A 22767-nucleotide genomic window follows, 5' to 3' on the forward strand; every position below is an offset into this window, starting at 1 on the left:
TAAAGAAACACAGAGTAACAATTAATAAGCAATTAGTAATACATTCCTCTAAATAATCTTGCAGCAAGCACAAGGGTAACACATGAGAACAACAGGTACAGAAGGCATTTGATGGAATGAGCACTGGGTGTTATATGCAACCAATGAATCACTAAGTTCTACCCCTGAAAGTAATCATGCACTATAGGTTAACTAAACTGAAATCAAATGAAATTTAAACAACAACAACAACAGATGCAAAACAAACCAGAGTTGTACACACTGATTTCACATTCATAAAAACTAAAGAGAAAGTCATCTCTATTTTGGCCAGTCTTTCAATTAGTCATACCCAAGAGCGACAATGGTGTCATGAATAGCTCTGAATACAAAGGGCAATGACAAGAAATAAACGTTCAACAAAGAAAACTGTGCCAAAAACTGTAATAGGATCCCTGATCCAAAGAACTAAAAAGGAAGAACTCACTCAAATAACACTACCGGGTTTTATTTAAAGGTTATAGGGTTTTCTGAATTTTGTAAGTCTGTTAAACCCCAAATTTTATTTTTGCTTATTTGAATCCAAATAAGCATGTGGATCAATGTCAAACACACTCACACACACAATTATTCCATATTCAAACAACAGAGAAAAAGAAAAAAATGAGCCTCTAAAAAGAAGCAATTGCTCTTGGTTTATCAAATATAACAGATACCAAGTAATAGGGATCAAAGACTTAAAGTTCTATCTGTCCTGAGCATCCTTGACAAAACACTGCAGTCCACGTGAGGAAGGATTACAGAGTTCAGCCTCAAAATTTCTTCTAGTTGTGTCACCTGGAATGGAAAGTCAGTCCATCCTCGTAACGTAAGCTTCCTTATCCCCTAGGCACTCGACACTGATCATTTCATGATACCAAGTAATCACAGTGACACTAACAGCAATCAAGGGGGCAGTATGGCAGTTTCTGAGTAACCGCCTCCAGCGACAGACAAAATCCACCCCCTCTCCGACTTCACACTGTTCCCGCCCCCCGAGCGTGACACACGTTGCATAAACTTCCCCTCCCTCATGCCAAAGCAGCATCAGCTCGGGGTGTCCCACGGAATTCAGGATGCACACTTCGGCACCAATGAAGGTTCCTTGCCATGGACCTAACGGGTTTTTTCATGGTATCCTCACTAAGATCAAAGTCACTTGCTGGCGTGTCCACTGTCAAGAATTCTGATACCTAACAACTGTGAAAACCTGACAGGTGTCAGCCCAAAAAAAAGGACAAAAGTGTTTGGAGAGTAGACAGCTCAGCATGCGACAGGGAGGCAGACATGGCTCGATGTCTCATTGCTGGGCTTGAGGGGAACTCAAACTGGACCATGAAAACTGAACAGCCTGAAACAGAGATGTCAGGTTAAGTGCCACCTGGCAAAGGGATGCTTGCTGATACTGAGTAGTGTGTCCACAGCTTCCACAGAGAATGTCCTGTAGCAGGTGGCAGGGACACAAAAAGATCAGTCTAGACAGTATCCTCTCTAAGCCAGTTTCACCTGTCTGGCCACTCTCTGACACAGTCCCTCAATGGCTGTTTTATGACCCATAACAATACTTGGAACTCACATGGGGCTTTTCTTCTGAGGAACTCAAAACAGTTTGCAGGCATCATCCTCCAAGCTTACGCTGTTAGCGAAATGGAAACCAAGTCTGATAAATTTTGCTTTGCCTACAGCCTACGTAGCTCCTGACAGAATGGCCTAGAGTGCTTAAATATCATAGCAGAGCCTCAGACAGGTTTATTAAATCCAGAATTTTTGGCTCTCTAGGTCAGGTCTGTTATATTTGTTGCAAAATTTCTGCCTAAGGTTACCAAAACCAAGAGTTCGAATTTTGTTTGAGACCAGAGCCGAGGGTTAACTCCCAATGAAATCAGATAGGACATATGGGAGAAAATTTACCCTAAGGTCATGGCCTGAGTCACCTAACTCTGCTACAAAGTTGGCAACACCAGTTGCCACTAATTTAATAAGCAGCTCCCACCCAAGGTCCTCCATTTCTCTCATTCCATTTTTATCACAGTTTAGACATTTTTAGATTTCAGAAGCTAAAGCCGTAACTAGCACTCCCAGAGTATTACTAATGAAGGGAAACTTGGCTGAGAATACATTGTCCCAATAACAGAGGTAGGAAGACTTCCAATAGTAATACTCGTACCCAGTATAACCTATCTTTGATTTTTGTTTTTTTAAGATCTTATTTACTTATTTGACAGAGAGAGAGAACAGCAGAGGGAAAGGGAGAAGCAGGCTCCCTGCTGAGCACAGGCCTGATGTGGGACTCCATCCCGGGATTCCAGGATCTTGACCTGAGCCAAAGGCAGACTCTTAACGGACTGAGCCACCCAGGCGCCCCAGCAACCTGTCTCTCTTTGATTTACAGGAAGAAGAGGATCTCACCTGTTCGTTCTGCCTCTTTGGAATAGCAATCATCAATTTGAATCGTCACTTTTTGTTTAAAGTGTCAACCTTCTCTTTTTAGTGGCCCTTTTCTTTCCTTTACAAAGTTTAAAATTAAATCTAAGGTAATCAAATTATGGCACATGAAAAAAGAGAAAGAATACCATTGCGGGAAAAAAAAAAAAAAAAAAAACAGGGTGGCTTGGCTGGGCAGATGCTGAGTACGTATTAGTCTCTCCTCCACTTCCTCCTTAAAGGGAGTAGTTCCAACACATCCCAGTGGCAGATTTCTAAAAGAGGAAACATTTGGGGGCATTTGGATGGCTAGGTTGGTTGGGTGTCAGACTCTTGGTTTCAGCTCAGGTCATGATATCCCAGTTGTGGAAGGAGCCCCACAATAGGCTCTGTGCTCAAGGGGGAGTCTGTTTCAGATTCTCTCTCCCTCTCCCCCTGCTCCTGGTCCTCTCCCCACCACTTGCGCTCTCTCTCTCAAATAAACAAACAAACAAAATCTTTAAAAAGATAAAAAATAAATAAAATAAAGAGGAAACATTTGTTGGCATGTGTTTTCCTGGCAACCTCCATACAAATATCATCAAAAGCCACTGTAGCCAAATGGTTTCCACACTTAAAGAGAGACTGAAGCATTGGGGATGGCACTGCTTTTATTTTCCAGACTTTTTTTTAACTTGGGCATACAAAACTGAAAAGCCAGAAAAGAAAAAAATTAAACTTGTTTTGAGGATATGAAACAATTCTCCAGCAGATGGCTCTCTGGTATCGTAAGGGGTGGAGGAACCCCAGAAGCTTCTGAAATAATGTCCACCGAATTCAACAGCTCACAATGTTTAAGCTGACTCGAAATTTGTAGAATTCTCTTATATTTCTAAAATCTTAACTCTTCCTGCCAATGAAATGCTTTCACATTTTATCATGTAATGCTGGATATATAATGGTATTTATATGTAATATTTCTGTTATTAGGCTTAATAATGAATTGAATCCCGGAGAATTTAAGAACTGGAATATTCCAGCTTTGCCTTCCCAAAATGGATTTAAAGAATCACTTAAGGGGTGCCTGGGTGGCTCAGTGGGTTAAAGCCTCTGCCTTCGGCTCAGGTCATGATCTCAGGGTCTTGGGATCGGGCCCCACATCGGGCTCTCTGCTCAGTGGGGAGCCTGCTTTCTCCTCTCTCTCTCTCTCTCTCTCTCTCTCTGCCTGCCTCTCTGCCTACTTGTGATCTCTGTCTGTCAAATAAATAAATAAAACCTTAAAAAAAAAAAAAAAAGAATCACTTAAGTTTACTGCACTCCCTGTTACCTGCAGATGTTGGCATGCGTTCCAAGGAAAGGAATGAAATAATGTTCAACCCCACAATGGGATGCAAGAAATCTAAGCAAATCCCCACTAAATTTCGATATTCAGAACGTAACGGGCAACCACATCTTCATTCACATAAAAAGTATTCAACTTCAGGCCCCAAATAAGCCCTGGATTTAAAGGATTAACAAGCAGGACAAGTCAAGTAGCTAGAGCATCAATTAAACAAGATAATGGACCTAAAACCATACACTCCATCATTCATCATTTCCCCAATACTTGGTAACTACAGGCCAATGCAGATACAAGACAGAAAGATCTGACCCTGCCCACCTGGAGACCTCACTTAAGAGCAGAAACTGATGGTCTATTGCTGGGAAGACAGACTCTTTTTGGGTGTGCTTACTAATAAAAATTAAATGGGATAGGTAAACTTGGAGATTGTATGCCAACACTTGGAACATCAGTATTCCCCATGAAAATCAAGATTTTCGGCTTATCCTGAAAAACTTCCAAAGATCTGGCATCCCTGGGCTCACAATACTCCTGGCAACAATACGAACAAGATCTATCCAGATCAGAGGGAGCGCATGCTCTCTACTGTACCACGCTCACCACTCCCTACTGTCTTAGGCACTTACATTGTCCACCTGGCCCCTGACCCAAGGCTACATGGAGAAGATGTGACTATTTCATTATAACAATTCATACATAGTAGTAAACGGTAAATGACACCTAATTTTAATTGATGAATGATGTAAAATATTCTTATTTCTTATGCATTTACTCCAGGTCATGCAAGCATTTACTCCATGAAAGATCTCATTTTATTCTTACAATAGGAGAAAGGAACATCAATAGCCCTGCTTTGCCCAGAGAGGAACACGGAAGCCGAAATACATTAAACAGTTTGGTCAAGATCACAGTGCTGGCTCATGGCGGAGCTAAGACCTGAACAGAGGTATGTCCATGTAAGTCCAGAACCAGAGCTTTTTTCCACGAGTCTGTACTGCTCCGCAGTAGAGGCCAGATGGTCTGAGATGCTCCATAATGGAGGATGATTTTGAGCTGAACTGTTTCTCTATCTCCTTCTTGTCCTCTTTTTACCCTAACTTCATAGCCTTCTGTTTCTAGAGTAGCATGGCACTATTACTGATTACAAAATGCAACAGAAAGCCTATTTTCATACAGGTAGGTTTCTTGTATAGTGAGAACAGTGTTCTACTGCCTAGACATGAATCATGCCATGCTTTTAACAGAGATAGGATGTTTCTCTTACGGGTGGGATGGGGTCAATCATGATGGTTGTCTGGCTGTCAGTTGCCTAGGGATTAAAGGTATACCCTTCAACCTGCAAAGCAGGGCTGATAATATGTATGTGGGATTGGGGATTCCCTACTTGGTGGTGGGCCCTAAAGGAAATTTATATCTTAGTCTTGGCTCTTCCATGTGGGGGCAGGGATGAGAAAGACAAAAAAGCAGTTACACTCTGTATAGGAAACAAGGCAAGAGCTGAGTAGCCAGAAAGCCAAACAAGGTGCTTGAAAACTGTTCTAACACTTTGGGTAAAGAATATAAAAAACCTCAGAGAGTGGAATGAATGGGTCAGAGTTTGGGACCCCTGAGAGCTTATTAGCTAAGGTAAGATCAGAGAATCTATATGTTGTGAGTCTAGTTTACTTTGTGTTCCTTTTATTTTCTTGGCTTATTTGCCTTGTGCTCCCTTAGGTTGGAGTCAAGTATTTTTTAGAATTTCTGCTCATTTTAACTGGAACAAGAGAGAGGGATTTCACTTATGCTCCAGCTAGAGTTTTAATAGGATATAGGACCCCTCAGAGAACACGTGAAGCAGATAGCCTGAGAAAATTGAGGGGGTGTTGGGCCCTCTGCCCACCAAGGGAATTTCCTTCTTATTATAAAACCTTAGAGATTCTTTACACAATTTTAATAGAAGACATTTCCATAGAATACCTTGTTTGGAGAACAATGTAGAAGGAGAGGAGGTAGTACAGCTGAATAAAAGGGCCTGGTAAATTCAGGCAGAATCAATTAAATCTTTCAAGACAAACGCAATGTTTCCAAGGGTGAACATTCTTAAAATCTTCTAAGGCCAGTCAAATTGATGCATTATGTTTTTATTCTAATCTTTCCCTTTGGGGTTATGTATGCATTTAAGTCATAAGAGGTAGTCTGATGCCAAAACAACGTCATGGTTACGAATACAGCCTGATAAAGTACAAATGATAGGGCGCCTGGGTGGCTCAGTGGGTTAAAGCCTCTGCCTTCAGCTCGGGTCATGATCCCGGGATCCTGGGATCGAGTCCCGCATCGGGCTCCTTGCTTGGCAGGGAGCCTGCTTCTCCCTCTGCCTCTGCCTGCCACTCTGTCTACCTGTGCTCGCTCTTGCTTCTCTCTCTATATCAAATGAATAAATAAAATCTTAAAAAAAATTTTAAAAAAAAAAAGTACAAATGATAATATCTTTATGTTATTTTCTACATTGTTAAGGTTTGTGATTGTTTGTACTCCAACGCAAAAAAAATTATCGTGTTTGCACCAGTAAAAGGATAGTTATGTCTAGCTTCATACTGAAAAAACCATGCCTTTTTAAAGCACCTTAATTTTCTGCAAACATCTAAAATGCCGTTGAAATATTCACAGCCTGTTACGTGGTTGTAAGCCACACATTGGCTTCCACAACTGCACAAAACCACCTCACTTGGAAAGCCCTGTCTGGATCAGTTCTCACAAGGATTCACAACAGCGGAGCAGGAGCCCCGATGAATCCCTTGGAACCAATCCCTTTGCTTGGGTTCTGAGCTTCTTCCTCAATAGAGACACGCTGCAGTTTCCTGTAAACCAAGTATTTGTCAGCCTGAGACGGAGCCCCTTGTTGCCTCCTGTACATTGAAAAGCAGTTGCTTCCATTATTAAAAACTATTCTTGAGGCACCTGGGTGGCTCAGTCAGTTAAGCGTCGGACTCTTGATTTCCGGTCAGGTCATGATCTCAGGGTTGTCGGGCTCAGTAGGGGGGTCTGCTTCTCTCCCTCTCCTTCTGCCCCTCCCCCACCCATCTCGTGCGCACGCGCTCTCTCGCTCGCTCTCTCTCAAATAAATAAATCTTTTTTAAAAAATTATAAAACATTCTATTCTTAAGAAATAATTCATCTAACTAATAAGCTAAATTAGGAAACTATGCTTGATTACATGTCTGTAAACTGCTAGTGTGGTGTTTGTGGTATCTATTTCCCACCTTTTGTAATGTTTTCCATAGTTTTGGGTTTGTCATCACTTATTTTTTTATAACTATCAATAGAATAATGAGTATATATATGTACACAAATCTATACACCTACACACACACACACACTCACACACACACACACACACACACACACACACGACTCACAGCTTAAGTATTAATTCCTTATTTCCCTAAGCTGGGGCTAAGCTCTCATTCCTAATTCTCAGAGTCCTTTTTTTTTTGTAATTCATTGTATGACACTTTCCCACCTTCTCCGTTGTATTTCTGTTATTTATGTATCTATCTTATCTTCTACTCACATTTATTCAAGATCCACTCCCATTTCTTTTTTATTATTGAATCACCAAACAAATACATGTCAAATGTGCACATAAATGAATGGGAAAAAAACCTCTGAATATACATAAGGCTAAATCCTTCTGTCATGCCGAGCCATCAGGTAAAATTTCATGCGTGTCTAACATTGAGCTTTACTAAGCAGTACTAACGTTCTACTTTCTAGTGCTGGGCAACAAAGGCTTCAAAAAAAAAAAAAAGGAAAAAGTTGGCTCTAGAATAATTTTTGCTTAACTGTGATTATACCAATAAATGAATTCTTTATGATAAGAAAGCATACTAGAGGGGCACCTGGGTGGCTCAGTGGATTGAGCCTCTGCCTTCGGCTCAGGTCATGATCTCGGGGTCCTGGGATTGAGCCCCGCGTTGGGCTCTCTGCTCAGTGGGGAGACTGCTTCCCCCTCTCTCTCTCTGCCTGCCTCTCTGCCTACTTGTGATCTTTGTCTGTCAAATAAATAAATAAAATCTTTAAAAAAAAATTTTTTTTTAAAGAAAAAAGGATCCTAGAATTTGTAAGCAAAGCTTTAGGGTAATACATCATAATATTGATTTCAAATATTTCTGAAATACCACTGATTATGTTAGCATTAGTAGCAAACATGGGATGACCATTCTGAGTGCTAAGTAATTTACTAACATATTGGTACTTAAGAACAGAGATCTATCATCAATGCCAGAGAAAGTAGGAGGACTTCAGGACAAGACAACAAAATGACTTACTATAAGAGGTAATCGATAATTGAAATCACCAGCAATTCTCTGTCATGTAATATATGTGAAGATGATGCAAAGATAAAAACAAGTTAAAAAAAAAAAAGATCATCCTTCCCTAACATACTTGGCAATGGTATTAGATGTTTCCCATGTTCTTTTTCTCATCTTCTGATCTGTATATCATTTAAGTGGCTCTGTTACTGAGGCAAAATGAAATTCAAAGCATTTCCAAGAACAAAGGCCAAAACCTGTACCCCTTAACACAATTAGAGTGAACATCCTTAACCTCATACTGCAGTTTCTACAAGTAACGGTGGACGACAGTTCAAATTTATTCGTTATTTTCTCTCTCCTATTATATTCCACTGAGAAGTACCACCTAAACTGGGGTTCACAGATATGCCCTCAAGATGAGATTTTGAATACTCTGTCTCAACCATCCATCCTAGCTGCCTTCTGAGTTGAAAAGTTACATGAGAAGTGAGAGAATAATAGGAAAATACTCTCTGAAAAGGACTGCATACCGGGCAGACCAAAAACACTGGTTTTGTGAGTAAAGTGTAAGTAAAGAGCAAACACTTCTCTAATAAACTCTACACATGTTTTTACGTCTCCTCAATGGAGCTATTAAAGAAAACCATCTCTGACGGGATCCCTGGGTAGCTCAGTTGGTTAAGTGACTGTCTTCGGCTCAGGTCGTGATCCCAGCAACCTGGGATCGAGTCCCGCATCGGGCTCCTTGCTCGGCAGGGAGCCTGCTTCGCCCTCTGCCTCTGCCTGACACTCTGTCTGCCCGTGCTTGTGCTCTCTCTCTAATAAATAAATAAAATCTTTAAAAAAAAAAAAAAAAGGAAACCATCTCTGAGACTTTTCCACAACACCATTTAAAGAATGCATTTCCCAATTCATTTCTGATTGACCGATAAAAAAATAAAGCATCTTGACTTCAATAGCAACACTACGAGGCCGCCACACTGCCGGAAGTCTCACTCAATCATCCAAAGGAAGGCCTCCTTTTCTAACATGACTTTCTTCTGAAATTCCTATGTTTTCAGCAGAGAGAACTAGGATGGAGGGAACTAAGAATTCCAAATGAGAAAGGAGAGAGAACACTGCTATTTCTTCAGCAGAAGAAAGGAAAAGATGCTGCAAATACATAATGGAAATGTTCTCAGAGGATTGTAGAAAACATCTATGAAATTAAACACACAGACACACACACACACACACACACACACTCACAAAGGCAGGAAAATGGGTGTCACCAAAATAGGTTAAACAACAAATGACACGACAATGACAGATTTCTGCCCTATGTGTGATGCCTGGGGCTGGGAAATGATGTCAAAAATGCAGTTTTTGAAAACCTAAATATAAGGACAACCAAAATGGTATTCAAAAAACAAGGGGAAAAAATTATCAGGAAAGAAAAAACTAAAGTTAAATGAAGTCTTATTTTTTTTAGTTAAAAAGAAAAAACTAGGGGCGCCTGGGTGGCTCAGTGGGTTAAAGCCTCTGCCTTCAACTCGGGTCATGATCTCAGAGTCCTGGGATCGAGCCCCGCATCGGGCTCTCTGCTCAGCAGGGAGCTTGCTTCCCCCTCTCTCTCTGCCTGCCTCTCTGCCTACTTGTGATCTCTCTCTCTCTCTCTGTCAAATAAACAAAATCTTTAAAAAAAAAAAAAGAAAAAACTAAAGTTAAATAAAGTCTTATTTTTTTAAAAAAACAAGATGCTAGGGGCGCCTGGGTGGCTCAGTGGGTTAAGCCTCTGCCTTCAGCTCAGGTCGTGATCCCAGGGTCCTGGGATCGAGCCCTGCACTGGGCTCTCTGCTCAGTGGGGAGCCTGCTTCTCTGCCTACTTGTGATCTCTGTCAAATAAATAAATAAAATCTTTAAAAAAAATAATAAAAAAACAAGATGCTAAAGAAAGGTTGAATATGACTTTCCTGTCAGATACTAAGAATTAAACATCTCTTTATATGTTAAAAAAGGTAATATGTTATATGTTTACATATAACATATACTATAAGTTTAGGGGAAAAAAAAAAAAGGTAATTCTCCAGCAAGTCGATTACCGTGATTTGTTCAATAAAGCCTATAATAAATGGGCCTTTGGAAACATGAGGAAACGGGAACTTTCTGGGATAATGGCACTGGATTAGACAGCCCCAACACTCAGCCTATTATGCCTATAGAAAGACATTAAATAGGATCAGTCAGATCAATCATTCACCTTCTCCAGCCTAGGGACAGTGGTATTGCTTCTTCTCTTACAGGAGAGCAATAAGCTAACCCAGAGCAATCTTGAGAGAATCCAAGCAAATTCACCATGTTCCCAAGTCTGTCTGGTCAGCACCATGATGAGCACCAAGTAGTTTCCCATCTCCCACTAGCTGGAAGGCCCAGATACTGCCTTCCAAACATTAAGGGAACAAGGTTGGGGGTGTGAGAAAGGATCACCAAAACTGAATCACAAGAAATCTTTGTTTTTGCTTCCTGCATGTACTTAGAAGCCTAGTACTTGTTACAAGTAATCCCAAAATTGATTTGTTCTGAACATTTCATTGTTAAAGCAATAACCCTCCACCCTATGGAATTATTGTTACAATTTTACAGCACAGATAAATGCCCACCTTCTCTGGGAATACAAGAAAGGCTACTGGATTTCTAAAATACAAAGCAGGGGGGGCTCCTGGGTGGCTCAGTCAGTTGAGCAACTGACTCTTGGTTTTGATACAGGTCATGATCTCATGGGTTGTAGGATTAACCCGCTAGGGGCTCCATGCTCAGCAGGGAATCTGCTTAAAGAGTCCCTCTGCCCCTCCCCTGACCTACGCCTGCACATGTGCACACGTGCATGCTCTCTCTCAAATAAATGGATCTTTAAATTAAAAAATGATAATAATAATAATAAAAGTAGAACTTCTTTAAGTAAGAAATATTGAAAGACCCAGTCCATTTGCTATTAGGGTTAAAATCTGCTCAAGACAGTTAACCCAGATAAAAAAATTCCAAGCAAATTTTCATTTTCATTGTTAAGTTCCCATTTTGGAGCAGAGAAAGGCATTAATATTTGCAAAAAGAAAAAAAAAAGGATCTCAACCTATACAGAGATCATGTCCAAAAATTCATTTATGGTAGTTATATACATGCAACTAATCTGCCATTATCCTATTCTAATAAAAAATGAGAACACCTTTGTCATGTTTATATGTCAAAGATGATGAATATGGCCCTAGTAGAGTTATGTCTGAGATAAGTAAAATGCATTTTTTTTATCACCCTGAAAACATTTATTCTCTTAAAAAAAAAAAAAAAAAAAAAGGACAGAGAAGTAAAGTGTATCAGGCAAGGTAACAGAGAAACCATTATCCCTTCAAAAATCACAGCATTTTTGCTGACAAGGGAAAAGACAGACCAAAATAGGCAAGAGGCAAAATGCACATATTGAGGCAGGCTTTCTTCAGCAACAGAGAAATGTAAAACACAATGAAACTCCTGCTCTCCCAGTACACATCTCTCCAGTGGGTGTTGCAGAGACAGAGCTCATGCCTGCCTTCAGAGCCTGCTGGCAAACTTTTCAGAAGCAGACCCTTGTTATGCGCTGAATCGCATCCCCACCAAAAAATATATAACCTGTTGTACTTGTGAACATGACCTTCAAAAATGAGGTATTGGGGGACGCCTGGGTGGCTCAGTTGGTTAAGCCGCTGCCTTCGGCTCAGGTCATGATCCCAGCGTCCTGGGATCGAGTCCCACATCTGGCTCCTTGCTCGGCGGGGAGCCTGCTTCTCCATCTGCCTCTGCCTGCCACTCTGTCTGCCTGTGCTCACTCTGACAAATAAATAAATAAAATCTTTAAAAAACAAAAATGGGGTATTGGCAGATATAATCAAGTGAAGAGGAAGTTATTGGGATGGGTCCTAATCCAATGGCTGGTGTTCTTGTAAGAAATCAGGGCAGAGAGACACACTGAGGGACCACAGTCCCGTAAACATGGAGGCAGGGGTTGCCATTATGTTGCCACAAACAAAGGAACTCATGAGGCCACTAAAAAGCTGGAGGAAGCAAGGGATGATTCCCCCATCTTGAGGCACTGGAAGGAGCAGGGCCCTGCCCACACCTTGATTTCAGACTTCCAGGCTCTAAAACCACGTGAGAATAAATGTCTGTTGTTTTAAGCCATCCCGTTTGTGGTATTTTGTATGGTAGCCCTAGAAAACTAAGATGCTTGGTGATTATGTTGTAGAGACATAAAGGTGACAAAGACAACAGGGTGCCAATTAGATACAAATTTGAGGTTCATTTGAGCCATTAATTATCCCTTAAAGGATAAACATTCAGAAATTTCCACAAAGGTTCTTGGCTTCTTGGTTGTCTGCTATCTAATAAGGGCAGATTTTGCCCATATCCCATTGAGAAAAAGACTCCATTCTCTGGAGAAGTGCTTCTGTCCTCTAGTGGGAAAGAAGATACTAAAATAACATACGAGGAGTTTAATAATATAATTAAATAAACACACATCTTAAGCTGGAGAGCTGTATGTCATGTGTCAACTCATCACAGAGATTAAAACTTGGAAAGGTAGGTAACTTGACATGGCACAACTCACAGTCTGGGTAAGAATAAATTATCTGCCTCTGGGTATAAACCTACAATAGAATTAAAACCCTTCCCCCAAAGCCTACATTCCTAGGCAAGGTAGAAAAACATGTACTGAAACTGGAGGTCCCCCACACATTCAGGAGTCTAGTAGGCTTATCTGTTTAAATAAGTATAGTTCAAAGGAGTAGACACACCAGCATAAAATTAATCGTGACATTAATAATGTACACTAATTAAACATAAATGGTACTTCCCAGGATCTAGGGGGAAAGGTGTGCTCATTCAAAATCTTATCTTCCGCCCAACAATGTAACAGAAAGAATATTTTTAAACCAAAAATGTCTTTCAAAAACTTTGATGAGGCTTGTAATTTCAATCAAAAACTGACAAAATACATTCTCAGAAAGAAGCTGGAGTCAAATTGTGTAGAAGAGAAGCACTAAAACTCCAGGACATCTTCAGCAAGTCAAGAAAATTCTCACATATTTCAATGCAACTGCCATCATCTACTAAATTTAGAAAATTATTGCAGTTTCACAAGTATGGATTACTCACAAATATATTTTTTTCTCTGATTTAATGAGCCCTGCCGGGTAAAGCTGTCATCTCTAACTCAGGTTAATTCGGGGGAACCTGCTTTTTCCAGATGGCGTCAAGGAGAGTCTACAGTTAATATGAGATTAATCTCAAAGTCATACCATTTTTATCTCAACGTGGAGTGTAAGAGCTGTTAGCCTCAGAGCTTGCTTTTATCCATTTCTTAAACCAGCATTCTACTATGGAGTTCTCCAGAATACTCCTAAAATGTCATGTTTCTCTGCCAGAGAACTGCCAGCATTACCCTGAGATAGAGTCTGCGGCAAAACTGGCTGAGCCCCTTTCCCCGTTCTATAGGAGACAAAATATCATATAACAGCACATCATATGTCTTTACTGCAGCAAGCCCATGGTTAATGCTGTGCCCAAAAGCTTACCTGTCCTCTAGATTCATTTTAGAAACTCAGCATCACAAATCTCTGGACATTCTGTACCACCTGCCAAAATGCTGATTAATTAAATGACCTTTCATCATATTTCCAGTCTGCATGTTTGTGGTGTGCAGCTGGGCTCCAGGCCTCTTTTTCATGCTCACACCCAATGTCTCAGAAAGTATAATTTGGCATGCATTTCTCAATCTTAACAGGTGAAGAGATTGACCCTCTCCAAATAGTACAACTTCCTAACCCGGAAATGTTCATGAAGAAAAAAACAAAAACAAAATCCCAGGACTAACAACCAGAGCAGTGCTGTGAAAATACAATCCACATTAAAGTTTCCACCTAAGAAAATCTGGTGGGGAAACTTGAATGTTTCCATTTAAACCAGCATCCTCGGGCGCCTGGGTGGCTCAGTGGGTTAAGCCGCTGCCTTCGGCTTGGGTCGTGATCACAGGGTCCTGGGATCGAGTCCTGCATCGGGCTCTCTGCTCAGCAGGGAGCCTGCTTCCCTCTCTCTCTCTCTCTCTCTGCCTGCCTCTCTGTCTACTTGTGATCTCTCTCTGTCAAATAAATAAATAAAATCTTTAAAAATAAAAAATAAAAAAATAAAAAAAAAATAAACCAGCATCCTCAATGGAGCCTGCAGATCTTAGTCATCTTGAGTACTCTTTAGAAATGTGGATGCAGGGGGAACCTGGGTGGCTCAGTGGGTTAAAGCCTCTGCCTTCAGCTTGGGTCATGATCTCAGGGTCCTGGGATCGAGCCCCGCATCGGGCTCTCTGCTCAGCGGGGAACCTGCTTCCCTTCCTCTCTCTCTCTCTCTCTCTGCCTGCCTCTCTGCCTACTTGTGATCTCTGTCAAATAAATAAAATCTTTAAGAAAAAAAAAATGTGGATGCAGGGCACCTGGGTGGCTCAGTCAGTTAAACCTTCGGCTCAGGTCATGATCCCAGGGTCCTGGGATCGAGTCCCATTTTGGGCTCTCTGCTCAGTGGAGAGTCTGCTTCTCCCTCTCCCTCTGCCTGCTGCTCCCCCTGCTTGTGCTCTCTACCTCTCTGTCAAATAAATAAATAAAGTCTTTAAAAATAAAAATAAAAATGTAGATGTCAGACTACTTCCTACATCAATGGAATCAAAATCCCTGGGAGGAATCAGGCATTAGGATTTTTTTAAAAGCTCCCCAAAGTGATCCTGATGTTCACCCGTAGTTAACAGCTACTGCTCTAGACCGGAGATCAGCAAGCTTTCTCAGTAAAGGGCCACATCATAAATGTTTTGGGCTTTGTGCACAGTCTCTGTCAAAACTATTCAACTCTGCTGATCTGGCACAAAAGTAGCCACAGACAAGATATAAATATGCACGTGCCGCTGGGTCCCAAGACAGCTTGATTTAGGAACACTGAAATTTGAATTTTATTTAACTTTTATATGTCACAAAATATTATTCTTCTTCTAATTTTTTTCCCCAATCATTTGAAAAGGTAAAGATCATTCTTAACTTGCAGGTCGTATAGAAGGCAGGCCAGATCTGGCCCGGCCACGGTTTATTGACCCCGGATCCACACTGCAGATGGAATACATTGCTCCTTAATCTTTTCTCAAAAACAACATTTGCTCAGTGACTCCATCAATCAGTCCAAGAAAAGACCCCCTTCAAAACATGGGTACCTTCAGATTCAAGTTGGTCCAGGCCATATGAGGCAGCTGTATTAACATGGCTAATGGATGGGACAACGGTTCTGCTCTCCGAAGACGCCTCAGAATCAGGAAGTGCTGGGAAAAGGCTGGGGGCTTCCTCTATTATTCCAGGGGGAGTCACCGGAGAGCCCCAAACTGGTGTGAACAATTCCTCGTTTGGCCCCGTGATGGTGTCTATTAGTTCTGTCAAACACAAAAGACAGCACCTTACCCAAAGATGATCATTAGGAGAAATGTATACATGCCTTTCCGCTTTTCAAGCAAGAAATGATCAGTGAAACCAGTATCTTATATACATTAAGTCTGGCATTTAGACCAGCTCCCCCCTTCCCATAGTGCATCAATCCCGCTATACAAGGCACTTTATCGTCTAGGAAATTGTACTGTCTCAAATCAGAAATTTCTTTTCAAATTTTCATTTCCCATTTACTCTATTGACAATATTAGGAATTTTGTACAATTTTATCTGATTTACTGCCAAAGACAGTAACAAAAAAGTATTAAAATATATGCCAAAGACAACTTTAAAAAATCAAGTGAAAGGGTAAGGATATCTGTCTAGAATATGCTCAATTCCAATGCAGCCAAATTTAGCCCTAAGTTTTCCCAAATATTAAAAAAAAAAACTCTAGAATAGTATTATTTTGCAGGTTTGGTAGATCATCAGAATCTCTGAGGTAATTTTTTAGAAGTTCACCTCCATGCTTTCCACATATCCCAACTTCCTCAATCAGAATTCCCTTTGTAGTGAAGCCGGAAAAACTGTTTCTTAAAGCTTCTAGGATATGGATGCAGAGTCTCACATACATTGCTGTTAGAAACATACACTGGTGCAACCACTTTGGAAAATAGTGAGGCATTGCCCGCTAGAGTCAAACATTCAGACCTAAACCTGGGGCTCTAGGATTATAACCAAGAGAATCTCCTGCACGTGTCCAATGGAGGATATATAAGAGGGTATACACGGCAGCAAGCAATGTTCACAAAAGCCAAACCTGGAAATGACCTTAATGCAAATTGCTAGGAGAGACTGGGTGAAGATGAGATGAATACACTGTGATCTATTTTCATAGTGTAATATTATAAATAGTCAAAACAGAAGATTCATAGCAAGTAAATCATAGCCATAGACTATTAAGTAAAATAAGCAAGTCCCAAAAAGGTTATCTGCAGCACAATACTGTTTTTATAAAATTAAAAACTACTAAAATATTTAAATGCATAATTTGAGGAATGAATACAGGCATGATAAAACTAAGATAAAAGGAAAAAAAAAACTAAGATAAAAGGAAACCAAGGAAATGAGGAACACAAGATTCAGGATGACAGTTAACATCAGAGGAGGAAGAGGGTGGATGGGGTTACATCTACGTTACTAACTAGGCCCCAAAGTGTCTTTTGGAGCGGCAGGGTTAGGAGATATTTATTATCTTGTTAAAAAAAACTCAGTTAGGGGCACTTAGGTGGCTCAGTCATTAAGCCTCTGCCTTCAGCCCAGGTCATGATCCCAGGATTCTGGGATGGAGCCCCGCATGAGGCTCCATGCTCAGCGGGAAGTCTGACTCTCCCTCTCCCACTTCTCCTGCTTCTGTTCCCTCTCTCACCGTGTCTCTCTCTGTCAAATAAATAAATAAGATCTTTTTTAAAATAAATAAATAAATAATTCAGTTAATAAATAAAAGTAGACTTAGACCAATAATGAGATAGAGACATGAGGCCAAAAACAATATTTAAATGATAATAATTTTTGTAATTTTCAGGTGTTTCTGATGATCACCAAGATTTAAAAATTTTGCTCTCCTTAAGATAAGAGTATTTGAGGGCCTCCTATATGGAAACCACTTTGCAGCCATTATTTTGAATCCTTAAAATAACCTGTAAGTCAGGTAAGCATTATTTAGAGATGCACAAACCAAGCCTGGAGACATGAGACTTGCTTGAGGCCACAATATTAGTGGGGGCCAAAGCTGAGATTTGAACTGAGGTCCTCACTGTTTTCACTTCACCCCCTGGCTCCTAGCAGCCAGTGCTGTCAAACAAGGAGAGCTTCTCAGGAGGTCTGGCCTTCCCAAGCCCCAGCGATGCGCCATCTCATTTTACCTGGGAACTAACTCCTCATCCTGTCAGGCTTTGCCACATCCCTCCAAACAAGACAGAGCTCACGCACCTTTCCAGTTCATTCTCCAGATGAAATGTGTGTGTACCCTGGGGACAGAGCCAGGTGCCACACTCATTCTATTCCTTATTAACTCAGAAAAGATCCACTCCCAAACTGAGTCCAAGTCCCCCCTCCTTACAAACCTTCCAGAGCAGAAGTAACTTCGGAAGACAACGGCACGGCTGTAGTTGAAACTGTAGAGGGCAGAGGCTCCCATCTCCTCGACAGCTGAGTAACAGTAGGGACACCAGATGTGGCAGAGGGGGACTCTTTTCCTTCCTCAATCTTACCATTTTCTCCAGTAACCTCGAGGGTAGAAACCTGCTGCTCTTGTGTCACCAATGATAAAGTGGCTTCTACTTCTTGAACAGCTGTTGTCATCTCTTGAGTGATGATGTCTTAAAAGGGGGGATACAACATTTTAAAATAGACAAATTCCCTATACCTTAAAATGTCACTCTGTAATTAATAAACTGAAAAAAAAAAGAAGAAGAAGAAGAAGAAGATAGCTATTTCAGGGTATGGGAAGGCCAACAGATCGCTCAGACACAAAATGCCAGCAAATAAATATTTTCAGTGTTCCTGCTTTCAGGAGCGATGAATCAATCTAAGACTGAGATAAAGAATTTAATGTGTAAAACAAAATCCAAAACAAAATAGAAAGATCAACAGTTGATCTCCCTCTTATAAATATCAACATAGCCAGTTTGTTAAGAAACAAATTATACAGTTCTAAGTTATATTCAAAAATTCTCAGCATTTATATATATATATATATATATATTAATTTTCACATTTGTATTTCTAAAGGGGAAAGTCTGCATTTTTAATAAAAGAATAATTATTACAGTAACTAATGTTTACTGAGTTTCTATTATATGCTAGATACACATATATTTCTATTATATGCTGTAGACACACACTGCTAAGTATATGGTGGGCATCATCTTATTTTCTCTTCCAATGTATACTAAGGAGAGATAGATACTAATATCATTCCATGGAACCCATATATCTGAGCAGTCAAGAATGCAGGTTTCAGGGGTGCCTGGGTGGTTCAATGGGTTAAGCCTCTGCCTTCAGCTCAGGTCATGATCCCAGGGTCCTGGGATCGAGCCCCGCATTGGGCTTTCTGCTCAGCTTCCCCTCCTCTCTCTCTGCCTGCCTCTCTGCCTACTTGTGATCTCTCTCTGTCAAATAAATAAATAAAATCTTAAAAAAAAAAAAAAAAAAGAATCCAGGCTTCAGGGGCCCCTGGGTGGTTCAGTCCGTTGAGCATCAGACCCTTGGTTTCAGCTCAGGTCATGACCTTAGGGTCCTGAGATAGAGCCACTCCCTGTTCCCTGGGCTCTGGGATCAGCATTCAGCAAGGAGTCTGCCTGAAACTCTCTCCCTCTTCCTCTGCCCTTCTGCCCCAGCTCCAGCTCTTGCATGTGTGCTCTCTCTCTTTCGTTCTCTCTCGCTCTCTCTCTCTTAAATAAGTAAATAAAATAGATAATGCATGTAAAGCACTTAGCACATACCCCAGTACTTGTACAAGTATTCAGTAAATACCAACTTTGAATGGTGACTGCTATGAGAGAAAAAAAGAGTAAGAACTAGAAATAGTGATGGAAATTTTAAAATTATCATTCAAAATTTCTCCACATCTCTTATTCTACTTCCTGTAGAGAAAAAATAATAATATGATAATTTTTATAGATAACTTTTAAAACCTGATCTTCACCCGAACCCGTGGAATAAGCTGAATCCGAGAACTGATGATGACCTAAGGTTACTCATCTGTTCATAGTAACCAAAACCACAAAGAAATCATTGCATATTCTGCAGAGGGTAATGTCCTAAGTAGTCCCTGGGCCCTTAAATGATTAGCATTTGAGTTGTCTACTTTTGGAAAAGATGTATAATCACCAGAAAATAGGTAAAAAGATTTTTGGCTATTCTCTAACTACTGTTGTCAGTAATCTGTTTTTCACGTTCTTTTTGTTGAACAACAACAAAAAAATAAAGTGAAAGGAATTATTTAACTGTTTCTACAAAGAACATCTAGAAACTTTTTGATTAATTTGAATAATGCAGGCAGTCAAATAGAGTAATTTCAGTCTGAATGGTTCTCTATCTCCATTTACACATCCACTGACTTGGTATTTAGGAAGCACCTACTAGGTGCCAGATATTGTGCCATGTGCTGGGAATAAAAAGAAGTTGCCTATTAAGAGACTATAGTTGAGGGGCGCCTGGCTGGCTCAGTCAGAAGGGCATGTGACTCTTGATCTCAGGGTTCGTACGTTCAAGCCATGCATTGGGTGTAGACTTAGTAAAAAAAATAAATAAACTTAAAAAACTTTAAAAAGAGAGAGACTGTAGTTAAGTAAGGCAATCATGACTAAGTAAGGAGTATATTCAATAATCAAAATAATAATCAATCACCAAATTCATTTTACTTTTTAGGCCCTATTATATAAGCTAATGCAATTCTAATACATAAGAATCACAGATTCAATTATGTGATGAATAATCTGGAACTATATGACTTAATGCTCCAGGAATATCTTAAAATGTTATGGAAAATCGAAGTAATTCTTGTTCAGTCATATCCAGTATCTTCATGGTCATGGAGACCCAACTCTCTTAATGGAATTTAAAAAAGCAACATACAGGGGTGCCTGGGTGGCTCAGTAGGTTAAGCTTCTGCCTTCAGCTCAGGTCATGATCCCAGGTCCTGGGATCGAGCCCCACATCAGGTTCCCTGCTCAGCAAGGAGCCTGCTTCTCCCTCCCCTCTGTCGCTCCCCCTGCTTGTGCTCTCTCTCTCTCTCACTCTCTCTGTCAAATAAATAAATAAAATCTTTAAAAAAATAATAATAATCACTTTAAAAAAAACATAAAACAAGAGCTAAAGCTAATACAATGTCATATGTTAATTACATCTCAGTTTTTTTAAAATAATAATAAAATCAGATGGAAACATTCCAAATTAAACAAAGCTTGTTTGTCTTTCTTTCTTTTACCTTTCAGTGTATTTCCCAGTGGTTGATGTGCCTCAGATTCATATTCTGAGATGGAAACAGTGGTCTCTAAGAAAACCACTGCATCATTTTCCCTAGTGGACTCCATGAAGTCTGCAGTATCTTGGAAGAGGCTGACAACAGAGACTTTCCTATCTTCCACAGGACTTGTGGGAGTAAAAGAACTTTGATCGGCAAAGGGAGAGGATAGCGCCTCCCCGTGTGCCATTAGCAGGGCTGTCCCCATGGGTTCTTCCCCTTCCAGCAGCCCCAGAGCCACCTCTGCAGCCTCTGTCACAGGTTCGCCCTCTTCCAGACCTTCCATAGGGTCATTATCAGTTTCTTGGGCTGTCTGAGACATTTCCATTCCCATCTGAGTCTCTATACTTTCTCCAAGCTTTGGAGTCTTTATCTGGCTTACACTCTCTAATTTGGTGTCATCCCACTCATCACTTCCGACAGAGGCAGCTGGAACAGCTGTGCTGACACTCCCTGGGACTCCTGGGGCTCCCAGCAGCCTGTCAGTTTCTGGCTCAACACTCAGGGTGTACTCAGAGGTTGTGAGCCAGTGCTTGGTGGCCGCGGTCTGGGAATGATCAGCTGTCATCGGCAAAGGCTTCTCCCTCTCAGGCATGGGGCTTCCAGGCTCCGTGCCCACTATGGGTTCAACACTGGGGAAAAAAGCTGCCCTGTGTTCTGTATCTGTTTCAGATTTCTCGGTCCTGGGACTGGCAGTTAGCATTTCTTTAGTATTCACATCAGATGAAGGTGAATGTCCCAGACTAACTCCTTCCTGACTTTCAGTTGCAAACAACTGGTCATCCACATAGTTCAGAAAACCCTGTGTTTCTTCTGTGGTCCCTTCTATGATGGGCTGAATGACGGTACTACCGAAGCGTTCTTCTTTCTGATCGATATTCAGAGGAGCAGTTGCAGGGATAGGATTGATCAGCATGGCCTTGAAAAGTCGGCTCTCGGGAGACACCCTCTCTGGCTGGCTGGAAACAAACACTTCCTCCTCGCCGGGGAGGACTGTCTCAGCACCAGTGTACAAGGCAGGGCTGTTAGGCTGCATGAGCCCACCGCCTACTGGATGGACTTCTTTGTTAGTAGGCAATACTTTCTTTAAGGACGTTGCTGATGGTTCTGCTAACACCATCACTGGATCTTCAGAGACCACCAACTGGGGAGGGCACTTGGAAGTCAGAGGGTCATTTTCTAGGTCATCTGTGTTTATCCTCTCAGGCTGCCCTGTTTCTTCAGGAACATGCGCTATCTCCCTTCTTTCCACTTTGGGGAAGGCCACACATTGTGTGGCAAAGTTGAGAAGCACAAGGCTCCAGAAGGCCAGACAACTGTGCACTACAATTGGTCTGCTCATAGTGGAGGAGAAATGTGCACATACATCAACAAAGTTGACAATTCCAGTAATCGAGTCCTGCAGAAAAATAAAGCATATCAAGCTGTCACATAAATGCATTTTGTAAATAAGCCCCTTCAGATTAAACTGTAAGTAAAATAATCTTGATTTCATGCTTGGAGATAGTAGAGACAGCTGTTCTACTTCTTTGGTACCTTTGAGACATGGATAACCCAGTTCATTTTTCCCTGCTGAATTTTGCAGCTGATTTAACTTGAAGCTCTCTAGAAGAGGTACACATAGTTCGAGGACTAAGTTCATTGTTTCTTAAATACCTATTTGAAAAAACTACCCTTGAAGTCACATTTGCAATATTCTCCCCAAATTCTGCCATAAATCATGTAGTCAAATGACTGCAGAAATAGCAATATATCTAAGACATAGTAAATCTCACATTTATTTATATTACATTCAGAGAAAGTTTCAAGTATGGTTTAAAACTTATTAAACATCATCATAAAACACTGAATGCTGGTTATATTCAAGAAGTTTTTCTAAGTATATAAATTATTTTTGATTAAAATTTATCTTGGGGGGCGCCTGGGTGGCTCAGTGGTTAAAGCCTCTGCCTTCGGCTCAGGTCATGATCCCAGGGTCCTGGGATCGAGCCTCACATCCGGCTCTCTGCTCAGCGGGGAGCCTGCCTCCTCCTCCTCTCTCTCTCTCTGCCTGCCTCTCTGCCTACTTGTGATCTGTCTGTCAAATAAATAAAAATCTTAAAAAAAAAAAATAAAAAAAAAATAAAATTTATCTTGGGACGCCTGGGTGGCTCAGTTGGTTAAGCGGCTGCCTTCGGCTCAGGTCATGATCCCAGCGTCCTGGGATCGAGTCCCGCATCG

The 22767-nt window shown here is 40.9% G+C and overlaps 1 protein-coding gene across 2 annotated transcripts in view; it reads right to left on the reverse strand.

Annotated features, from left to right (window-relative positions):
* Positions 1-22034, reverse strand: part of LOC111139299 (chromosome unknown C14orf37 homolog) — a 116584-nt gene extending 94550 nt beyond the window's left edge. The window contains exons 1-4 of one of the 2 annotated variants that reach the window (XM_022491544.1): positions 20512-22034; positions 17645-17899; positions 15314-15526; positions 12432-12521 (exon numbers count right to left, since the gene is read on the reverse strand). In XM_022491544.1, the coding sequence (XP_022347252.1) occupies positions 12432-12521; positions 15314-15526; positions 17645-17899; positions 20512-21988 (2035 nt within the window). In that variant the 5' untranslated portion in view covers positions 21989-22034. The remainder of the gene's footprint in view (positions 1-12431; positions 12522-15313; positions 15527-17644; positions 17900-20511) is intronic. The other variant, XM_022491553.1, reaches the window with a different exon arrangement.
* Positions 22035-22767: the final 733 nt, after the last annotated feature.

Source organism: Enhydra lutris, unplaced genomic scaffold (assembly GCF_002288905.1).
Source record: "Enhydra lutris kenyoni isolate GAN:26980312 unplaced genomic scaffold, ASM228890v2 scaffoldscaffold4, whole genome shotgun sequence".
Classification (NCBI taxonomy): domain Eukaryota; kingdom Metazoa; phylum Chordata; class Mammalia; order Carnivora; family Mustelidae; genus Enhydra; species Enhydra lutris.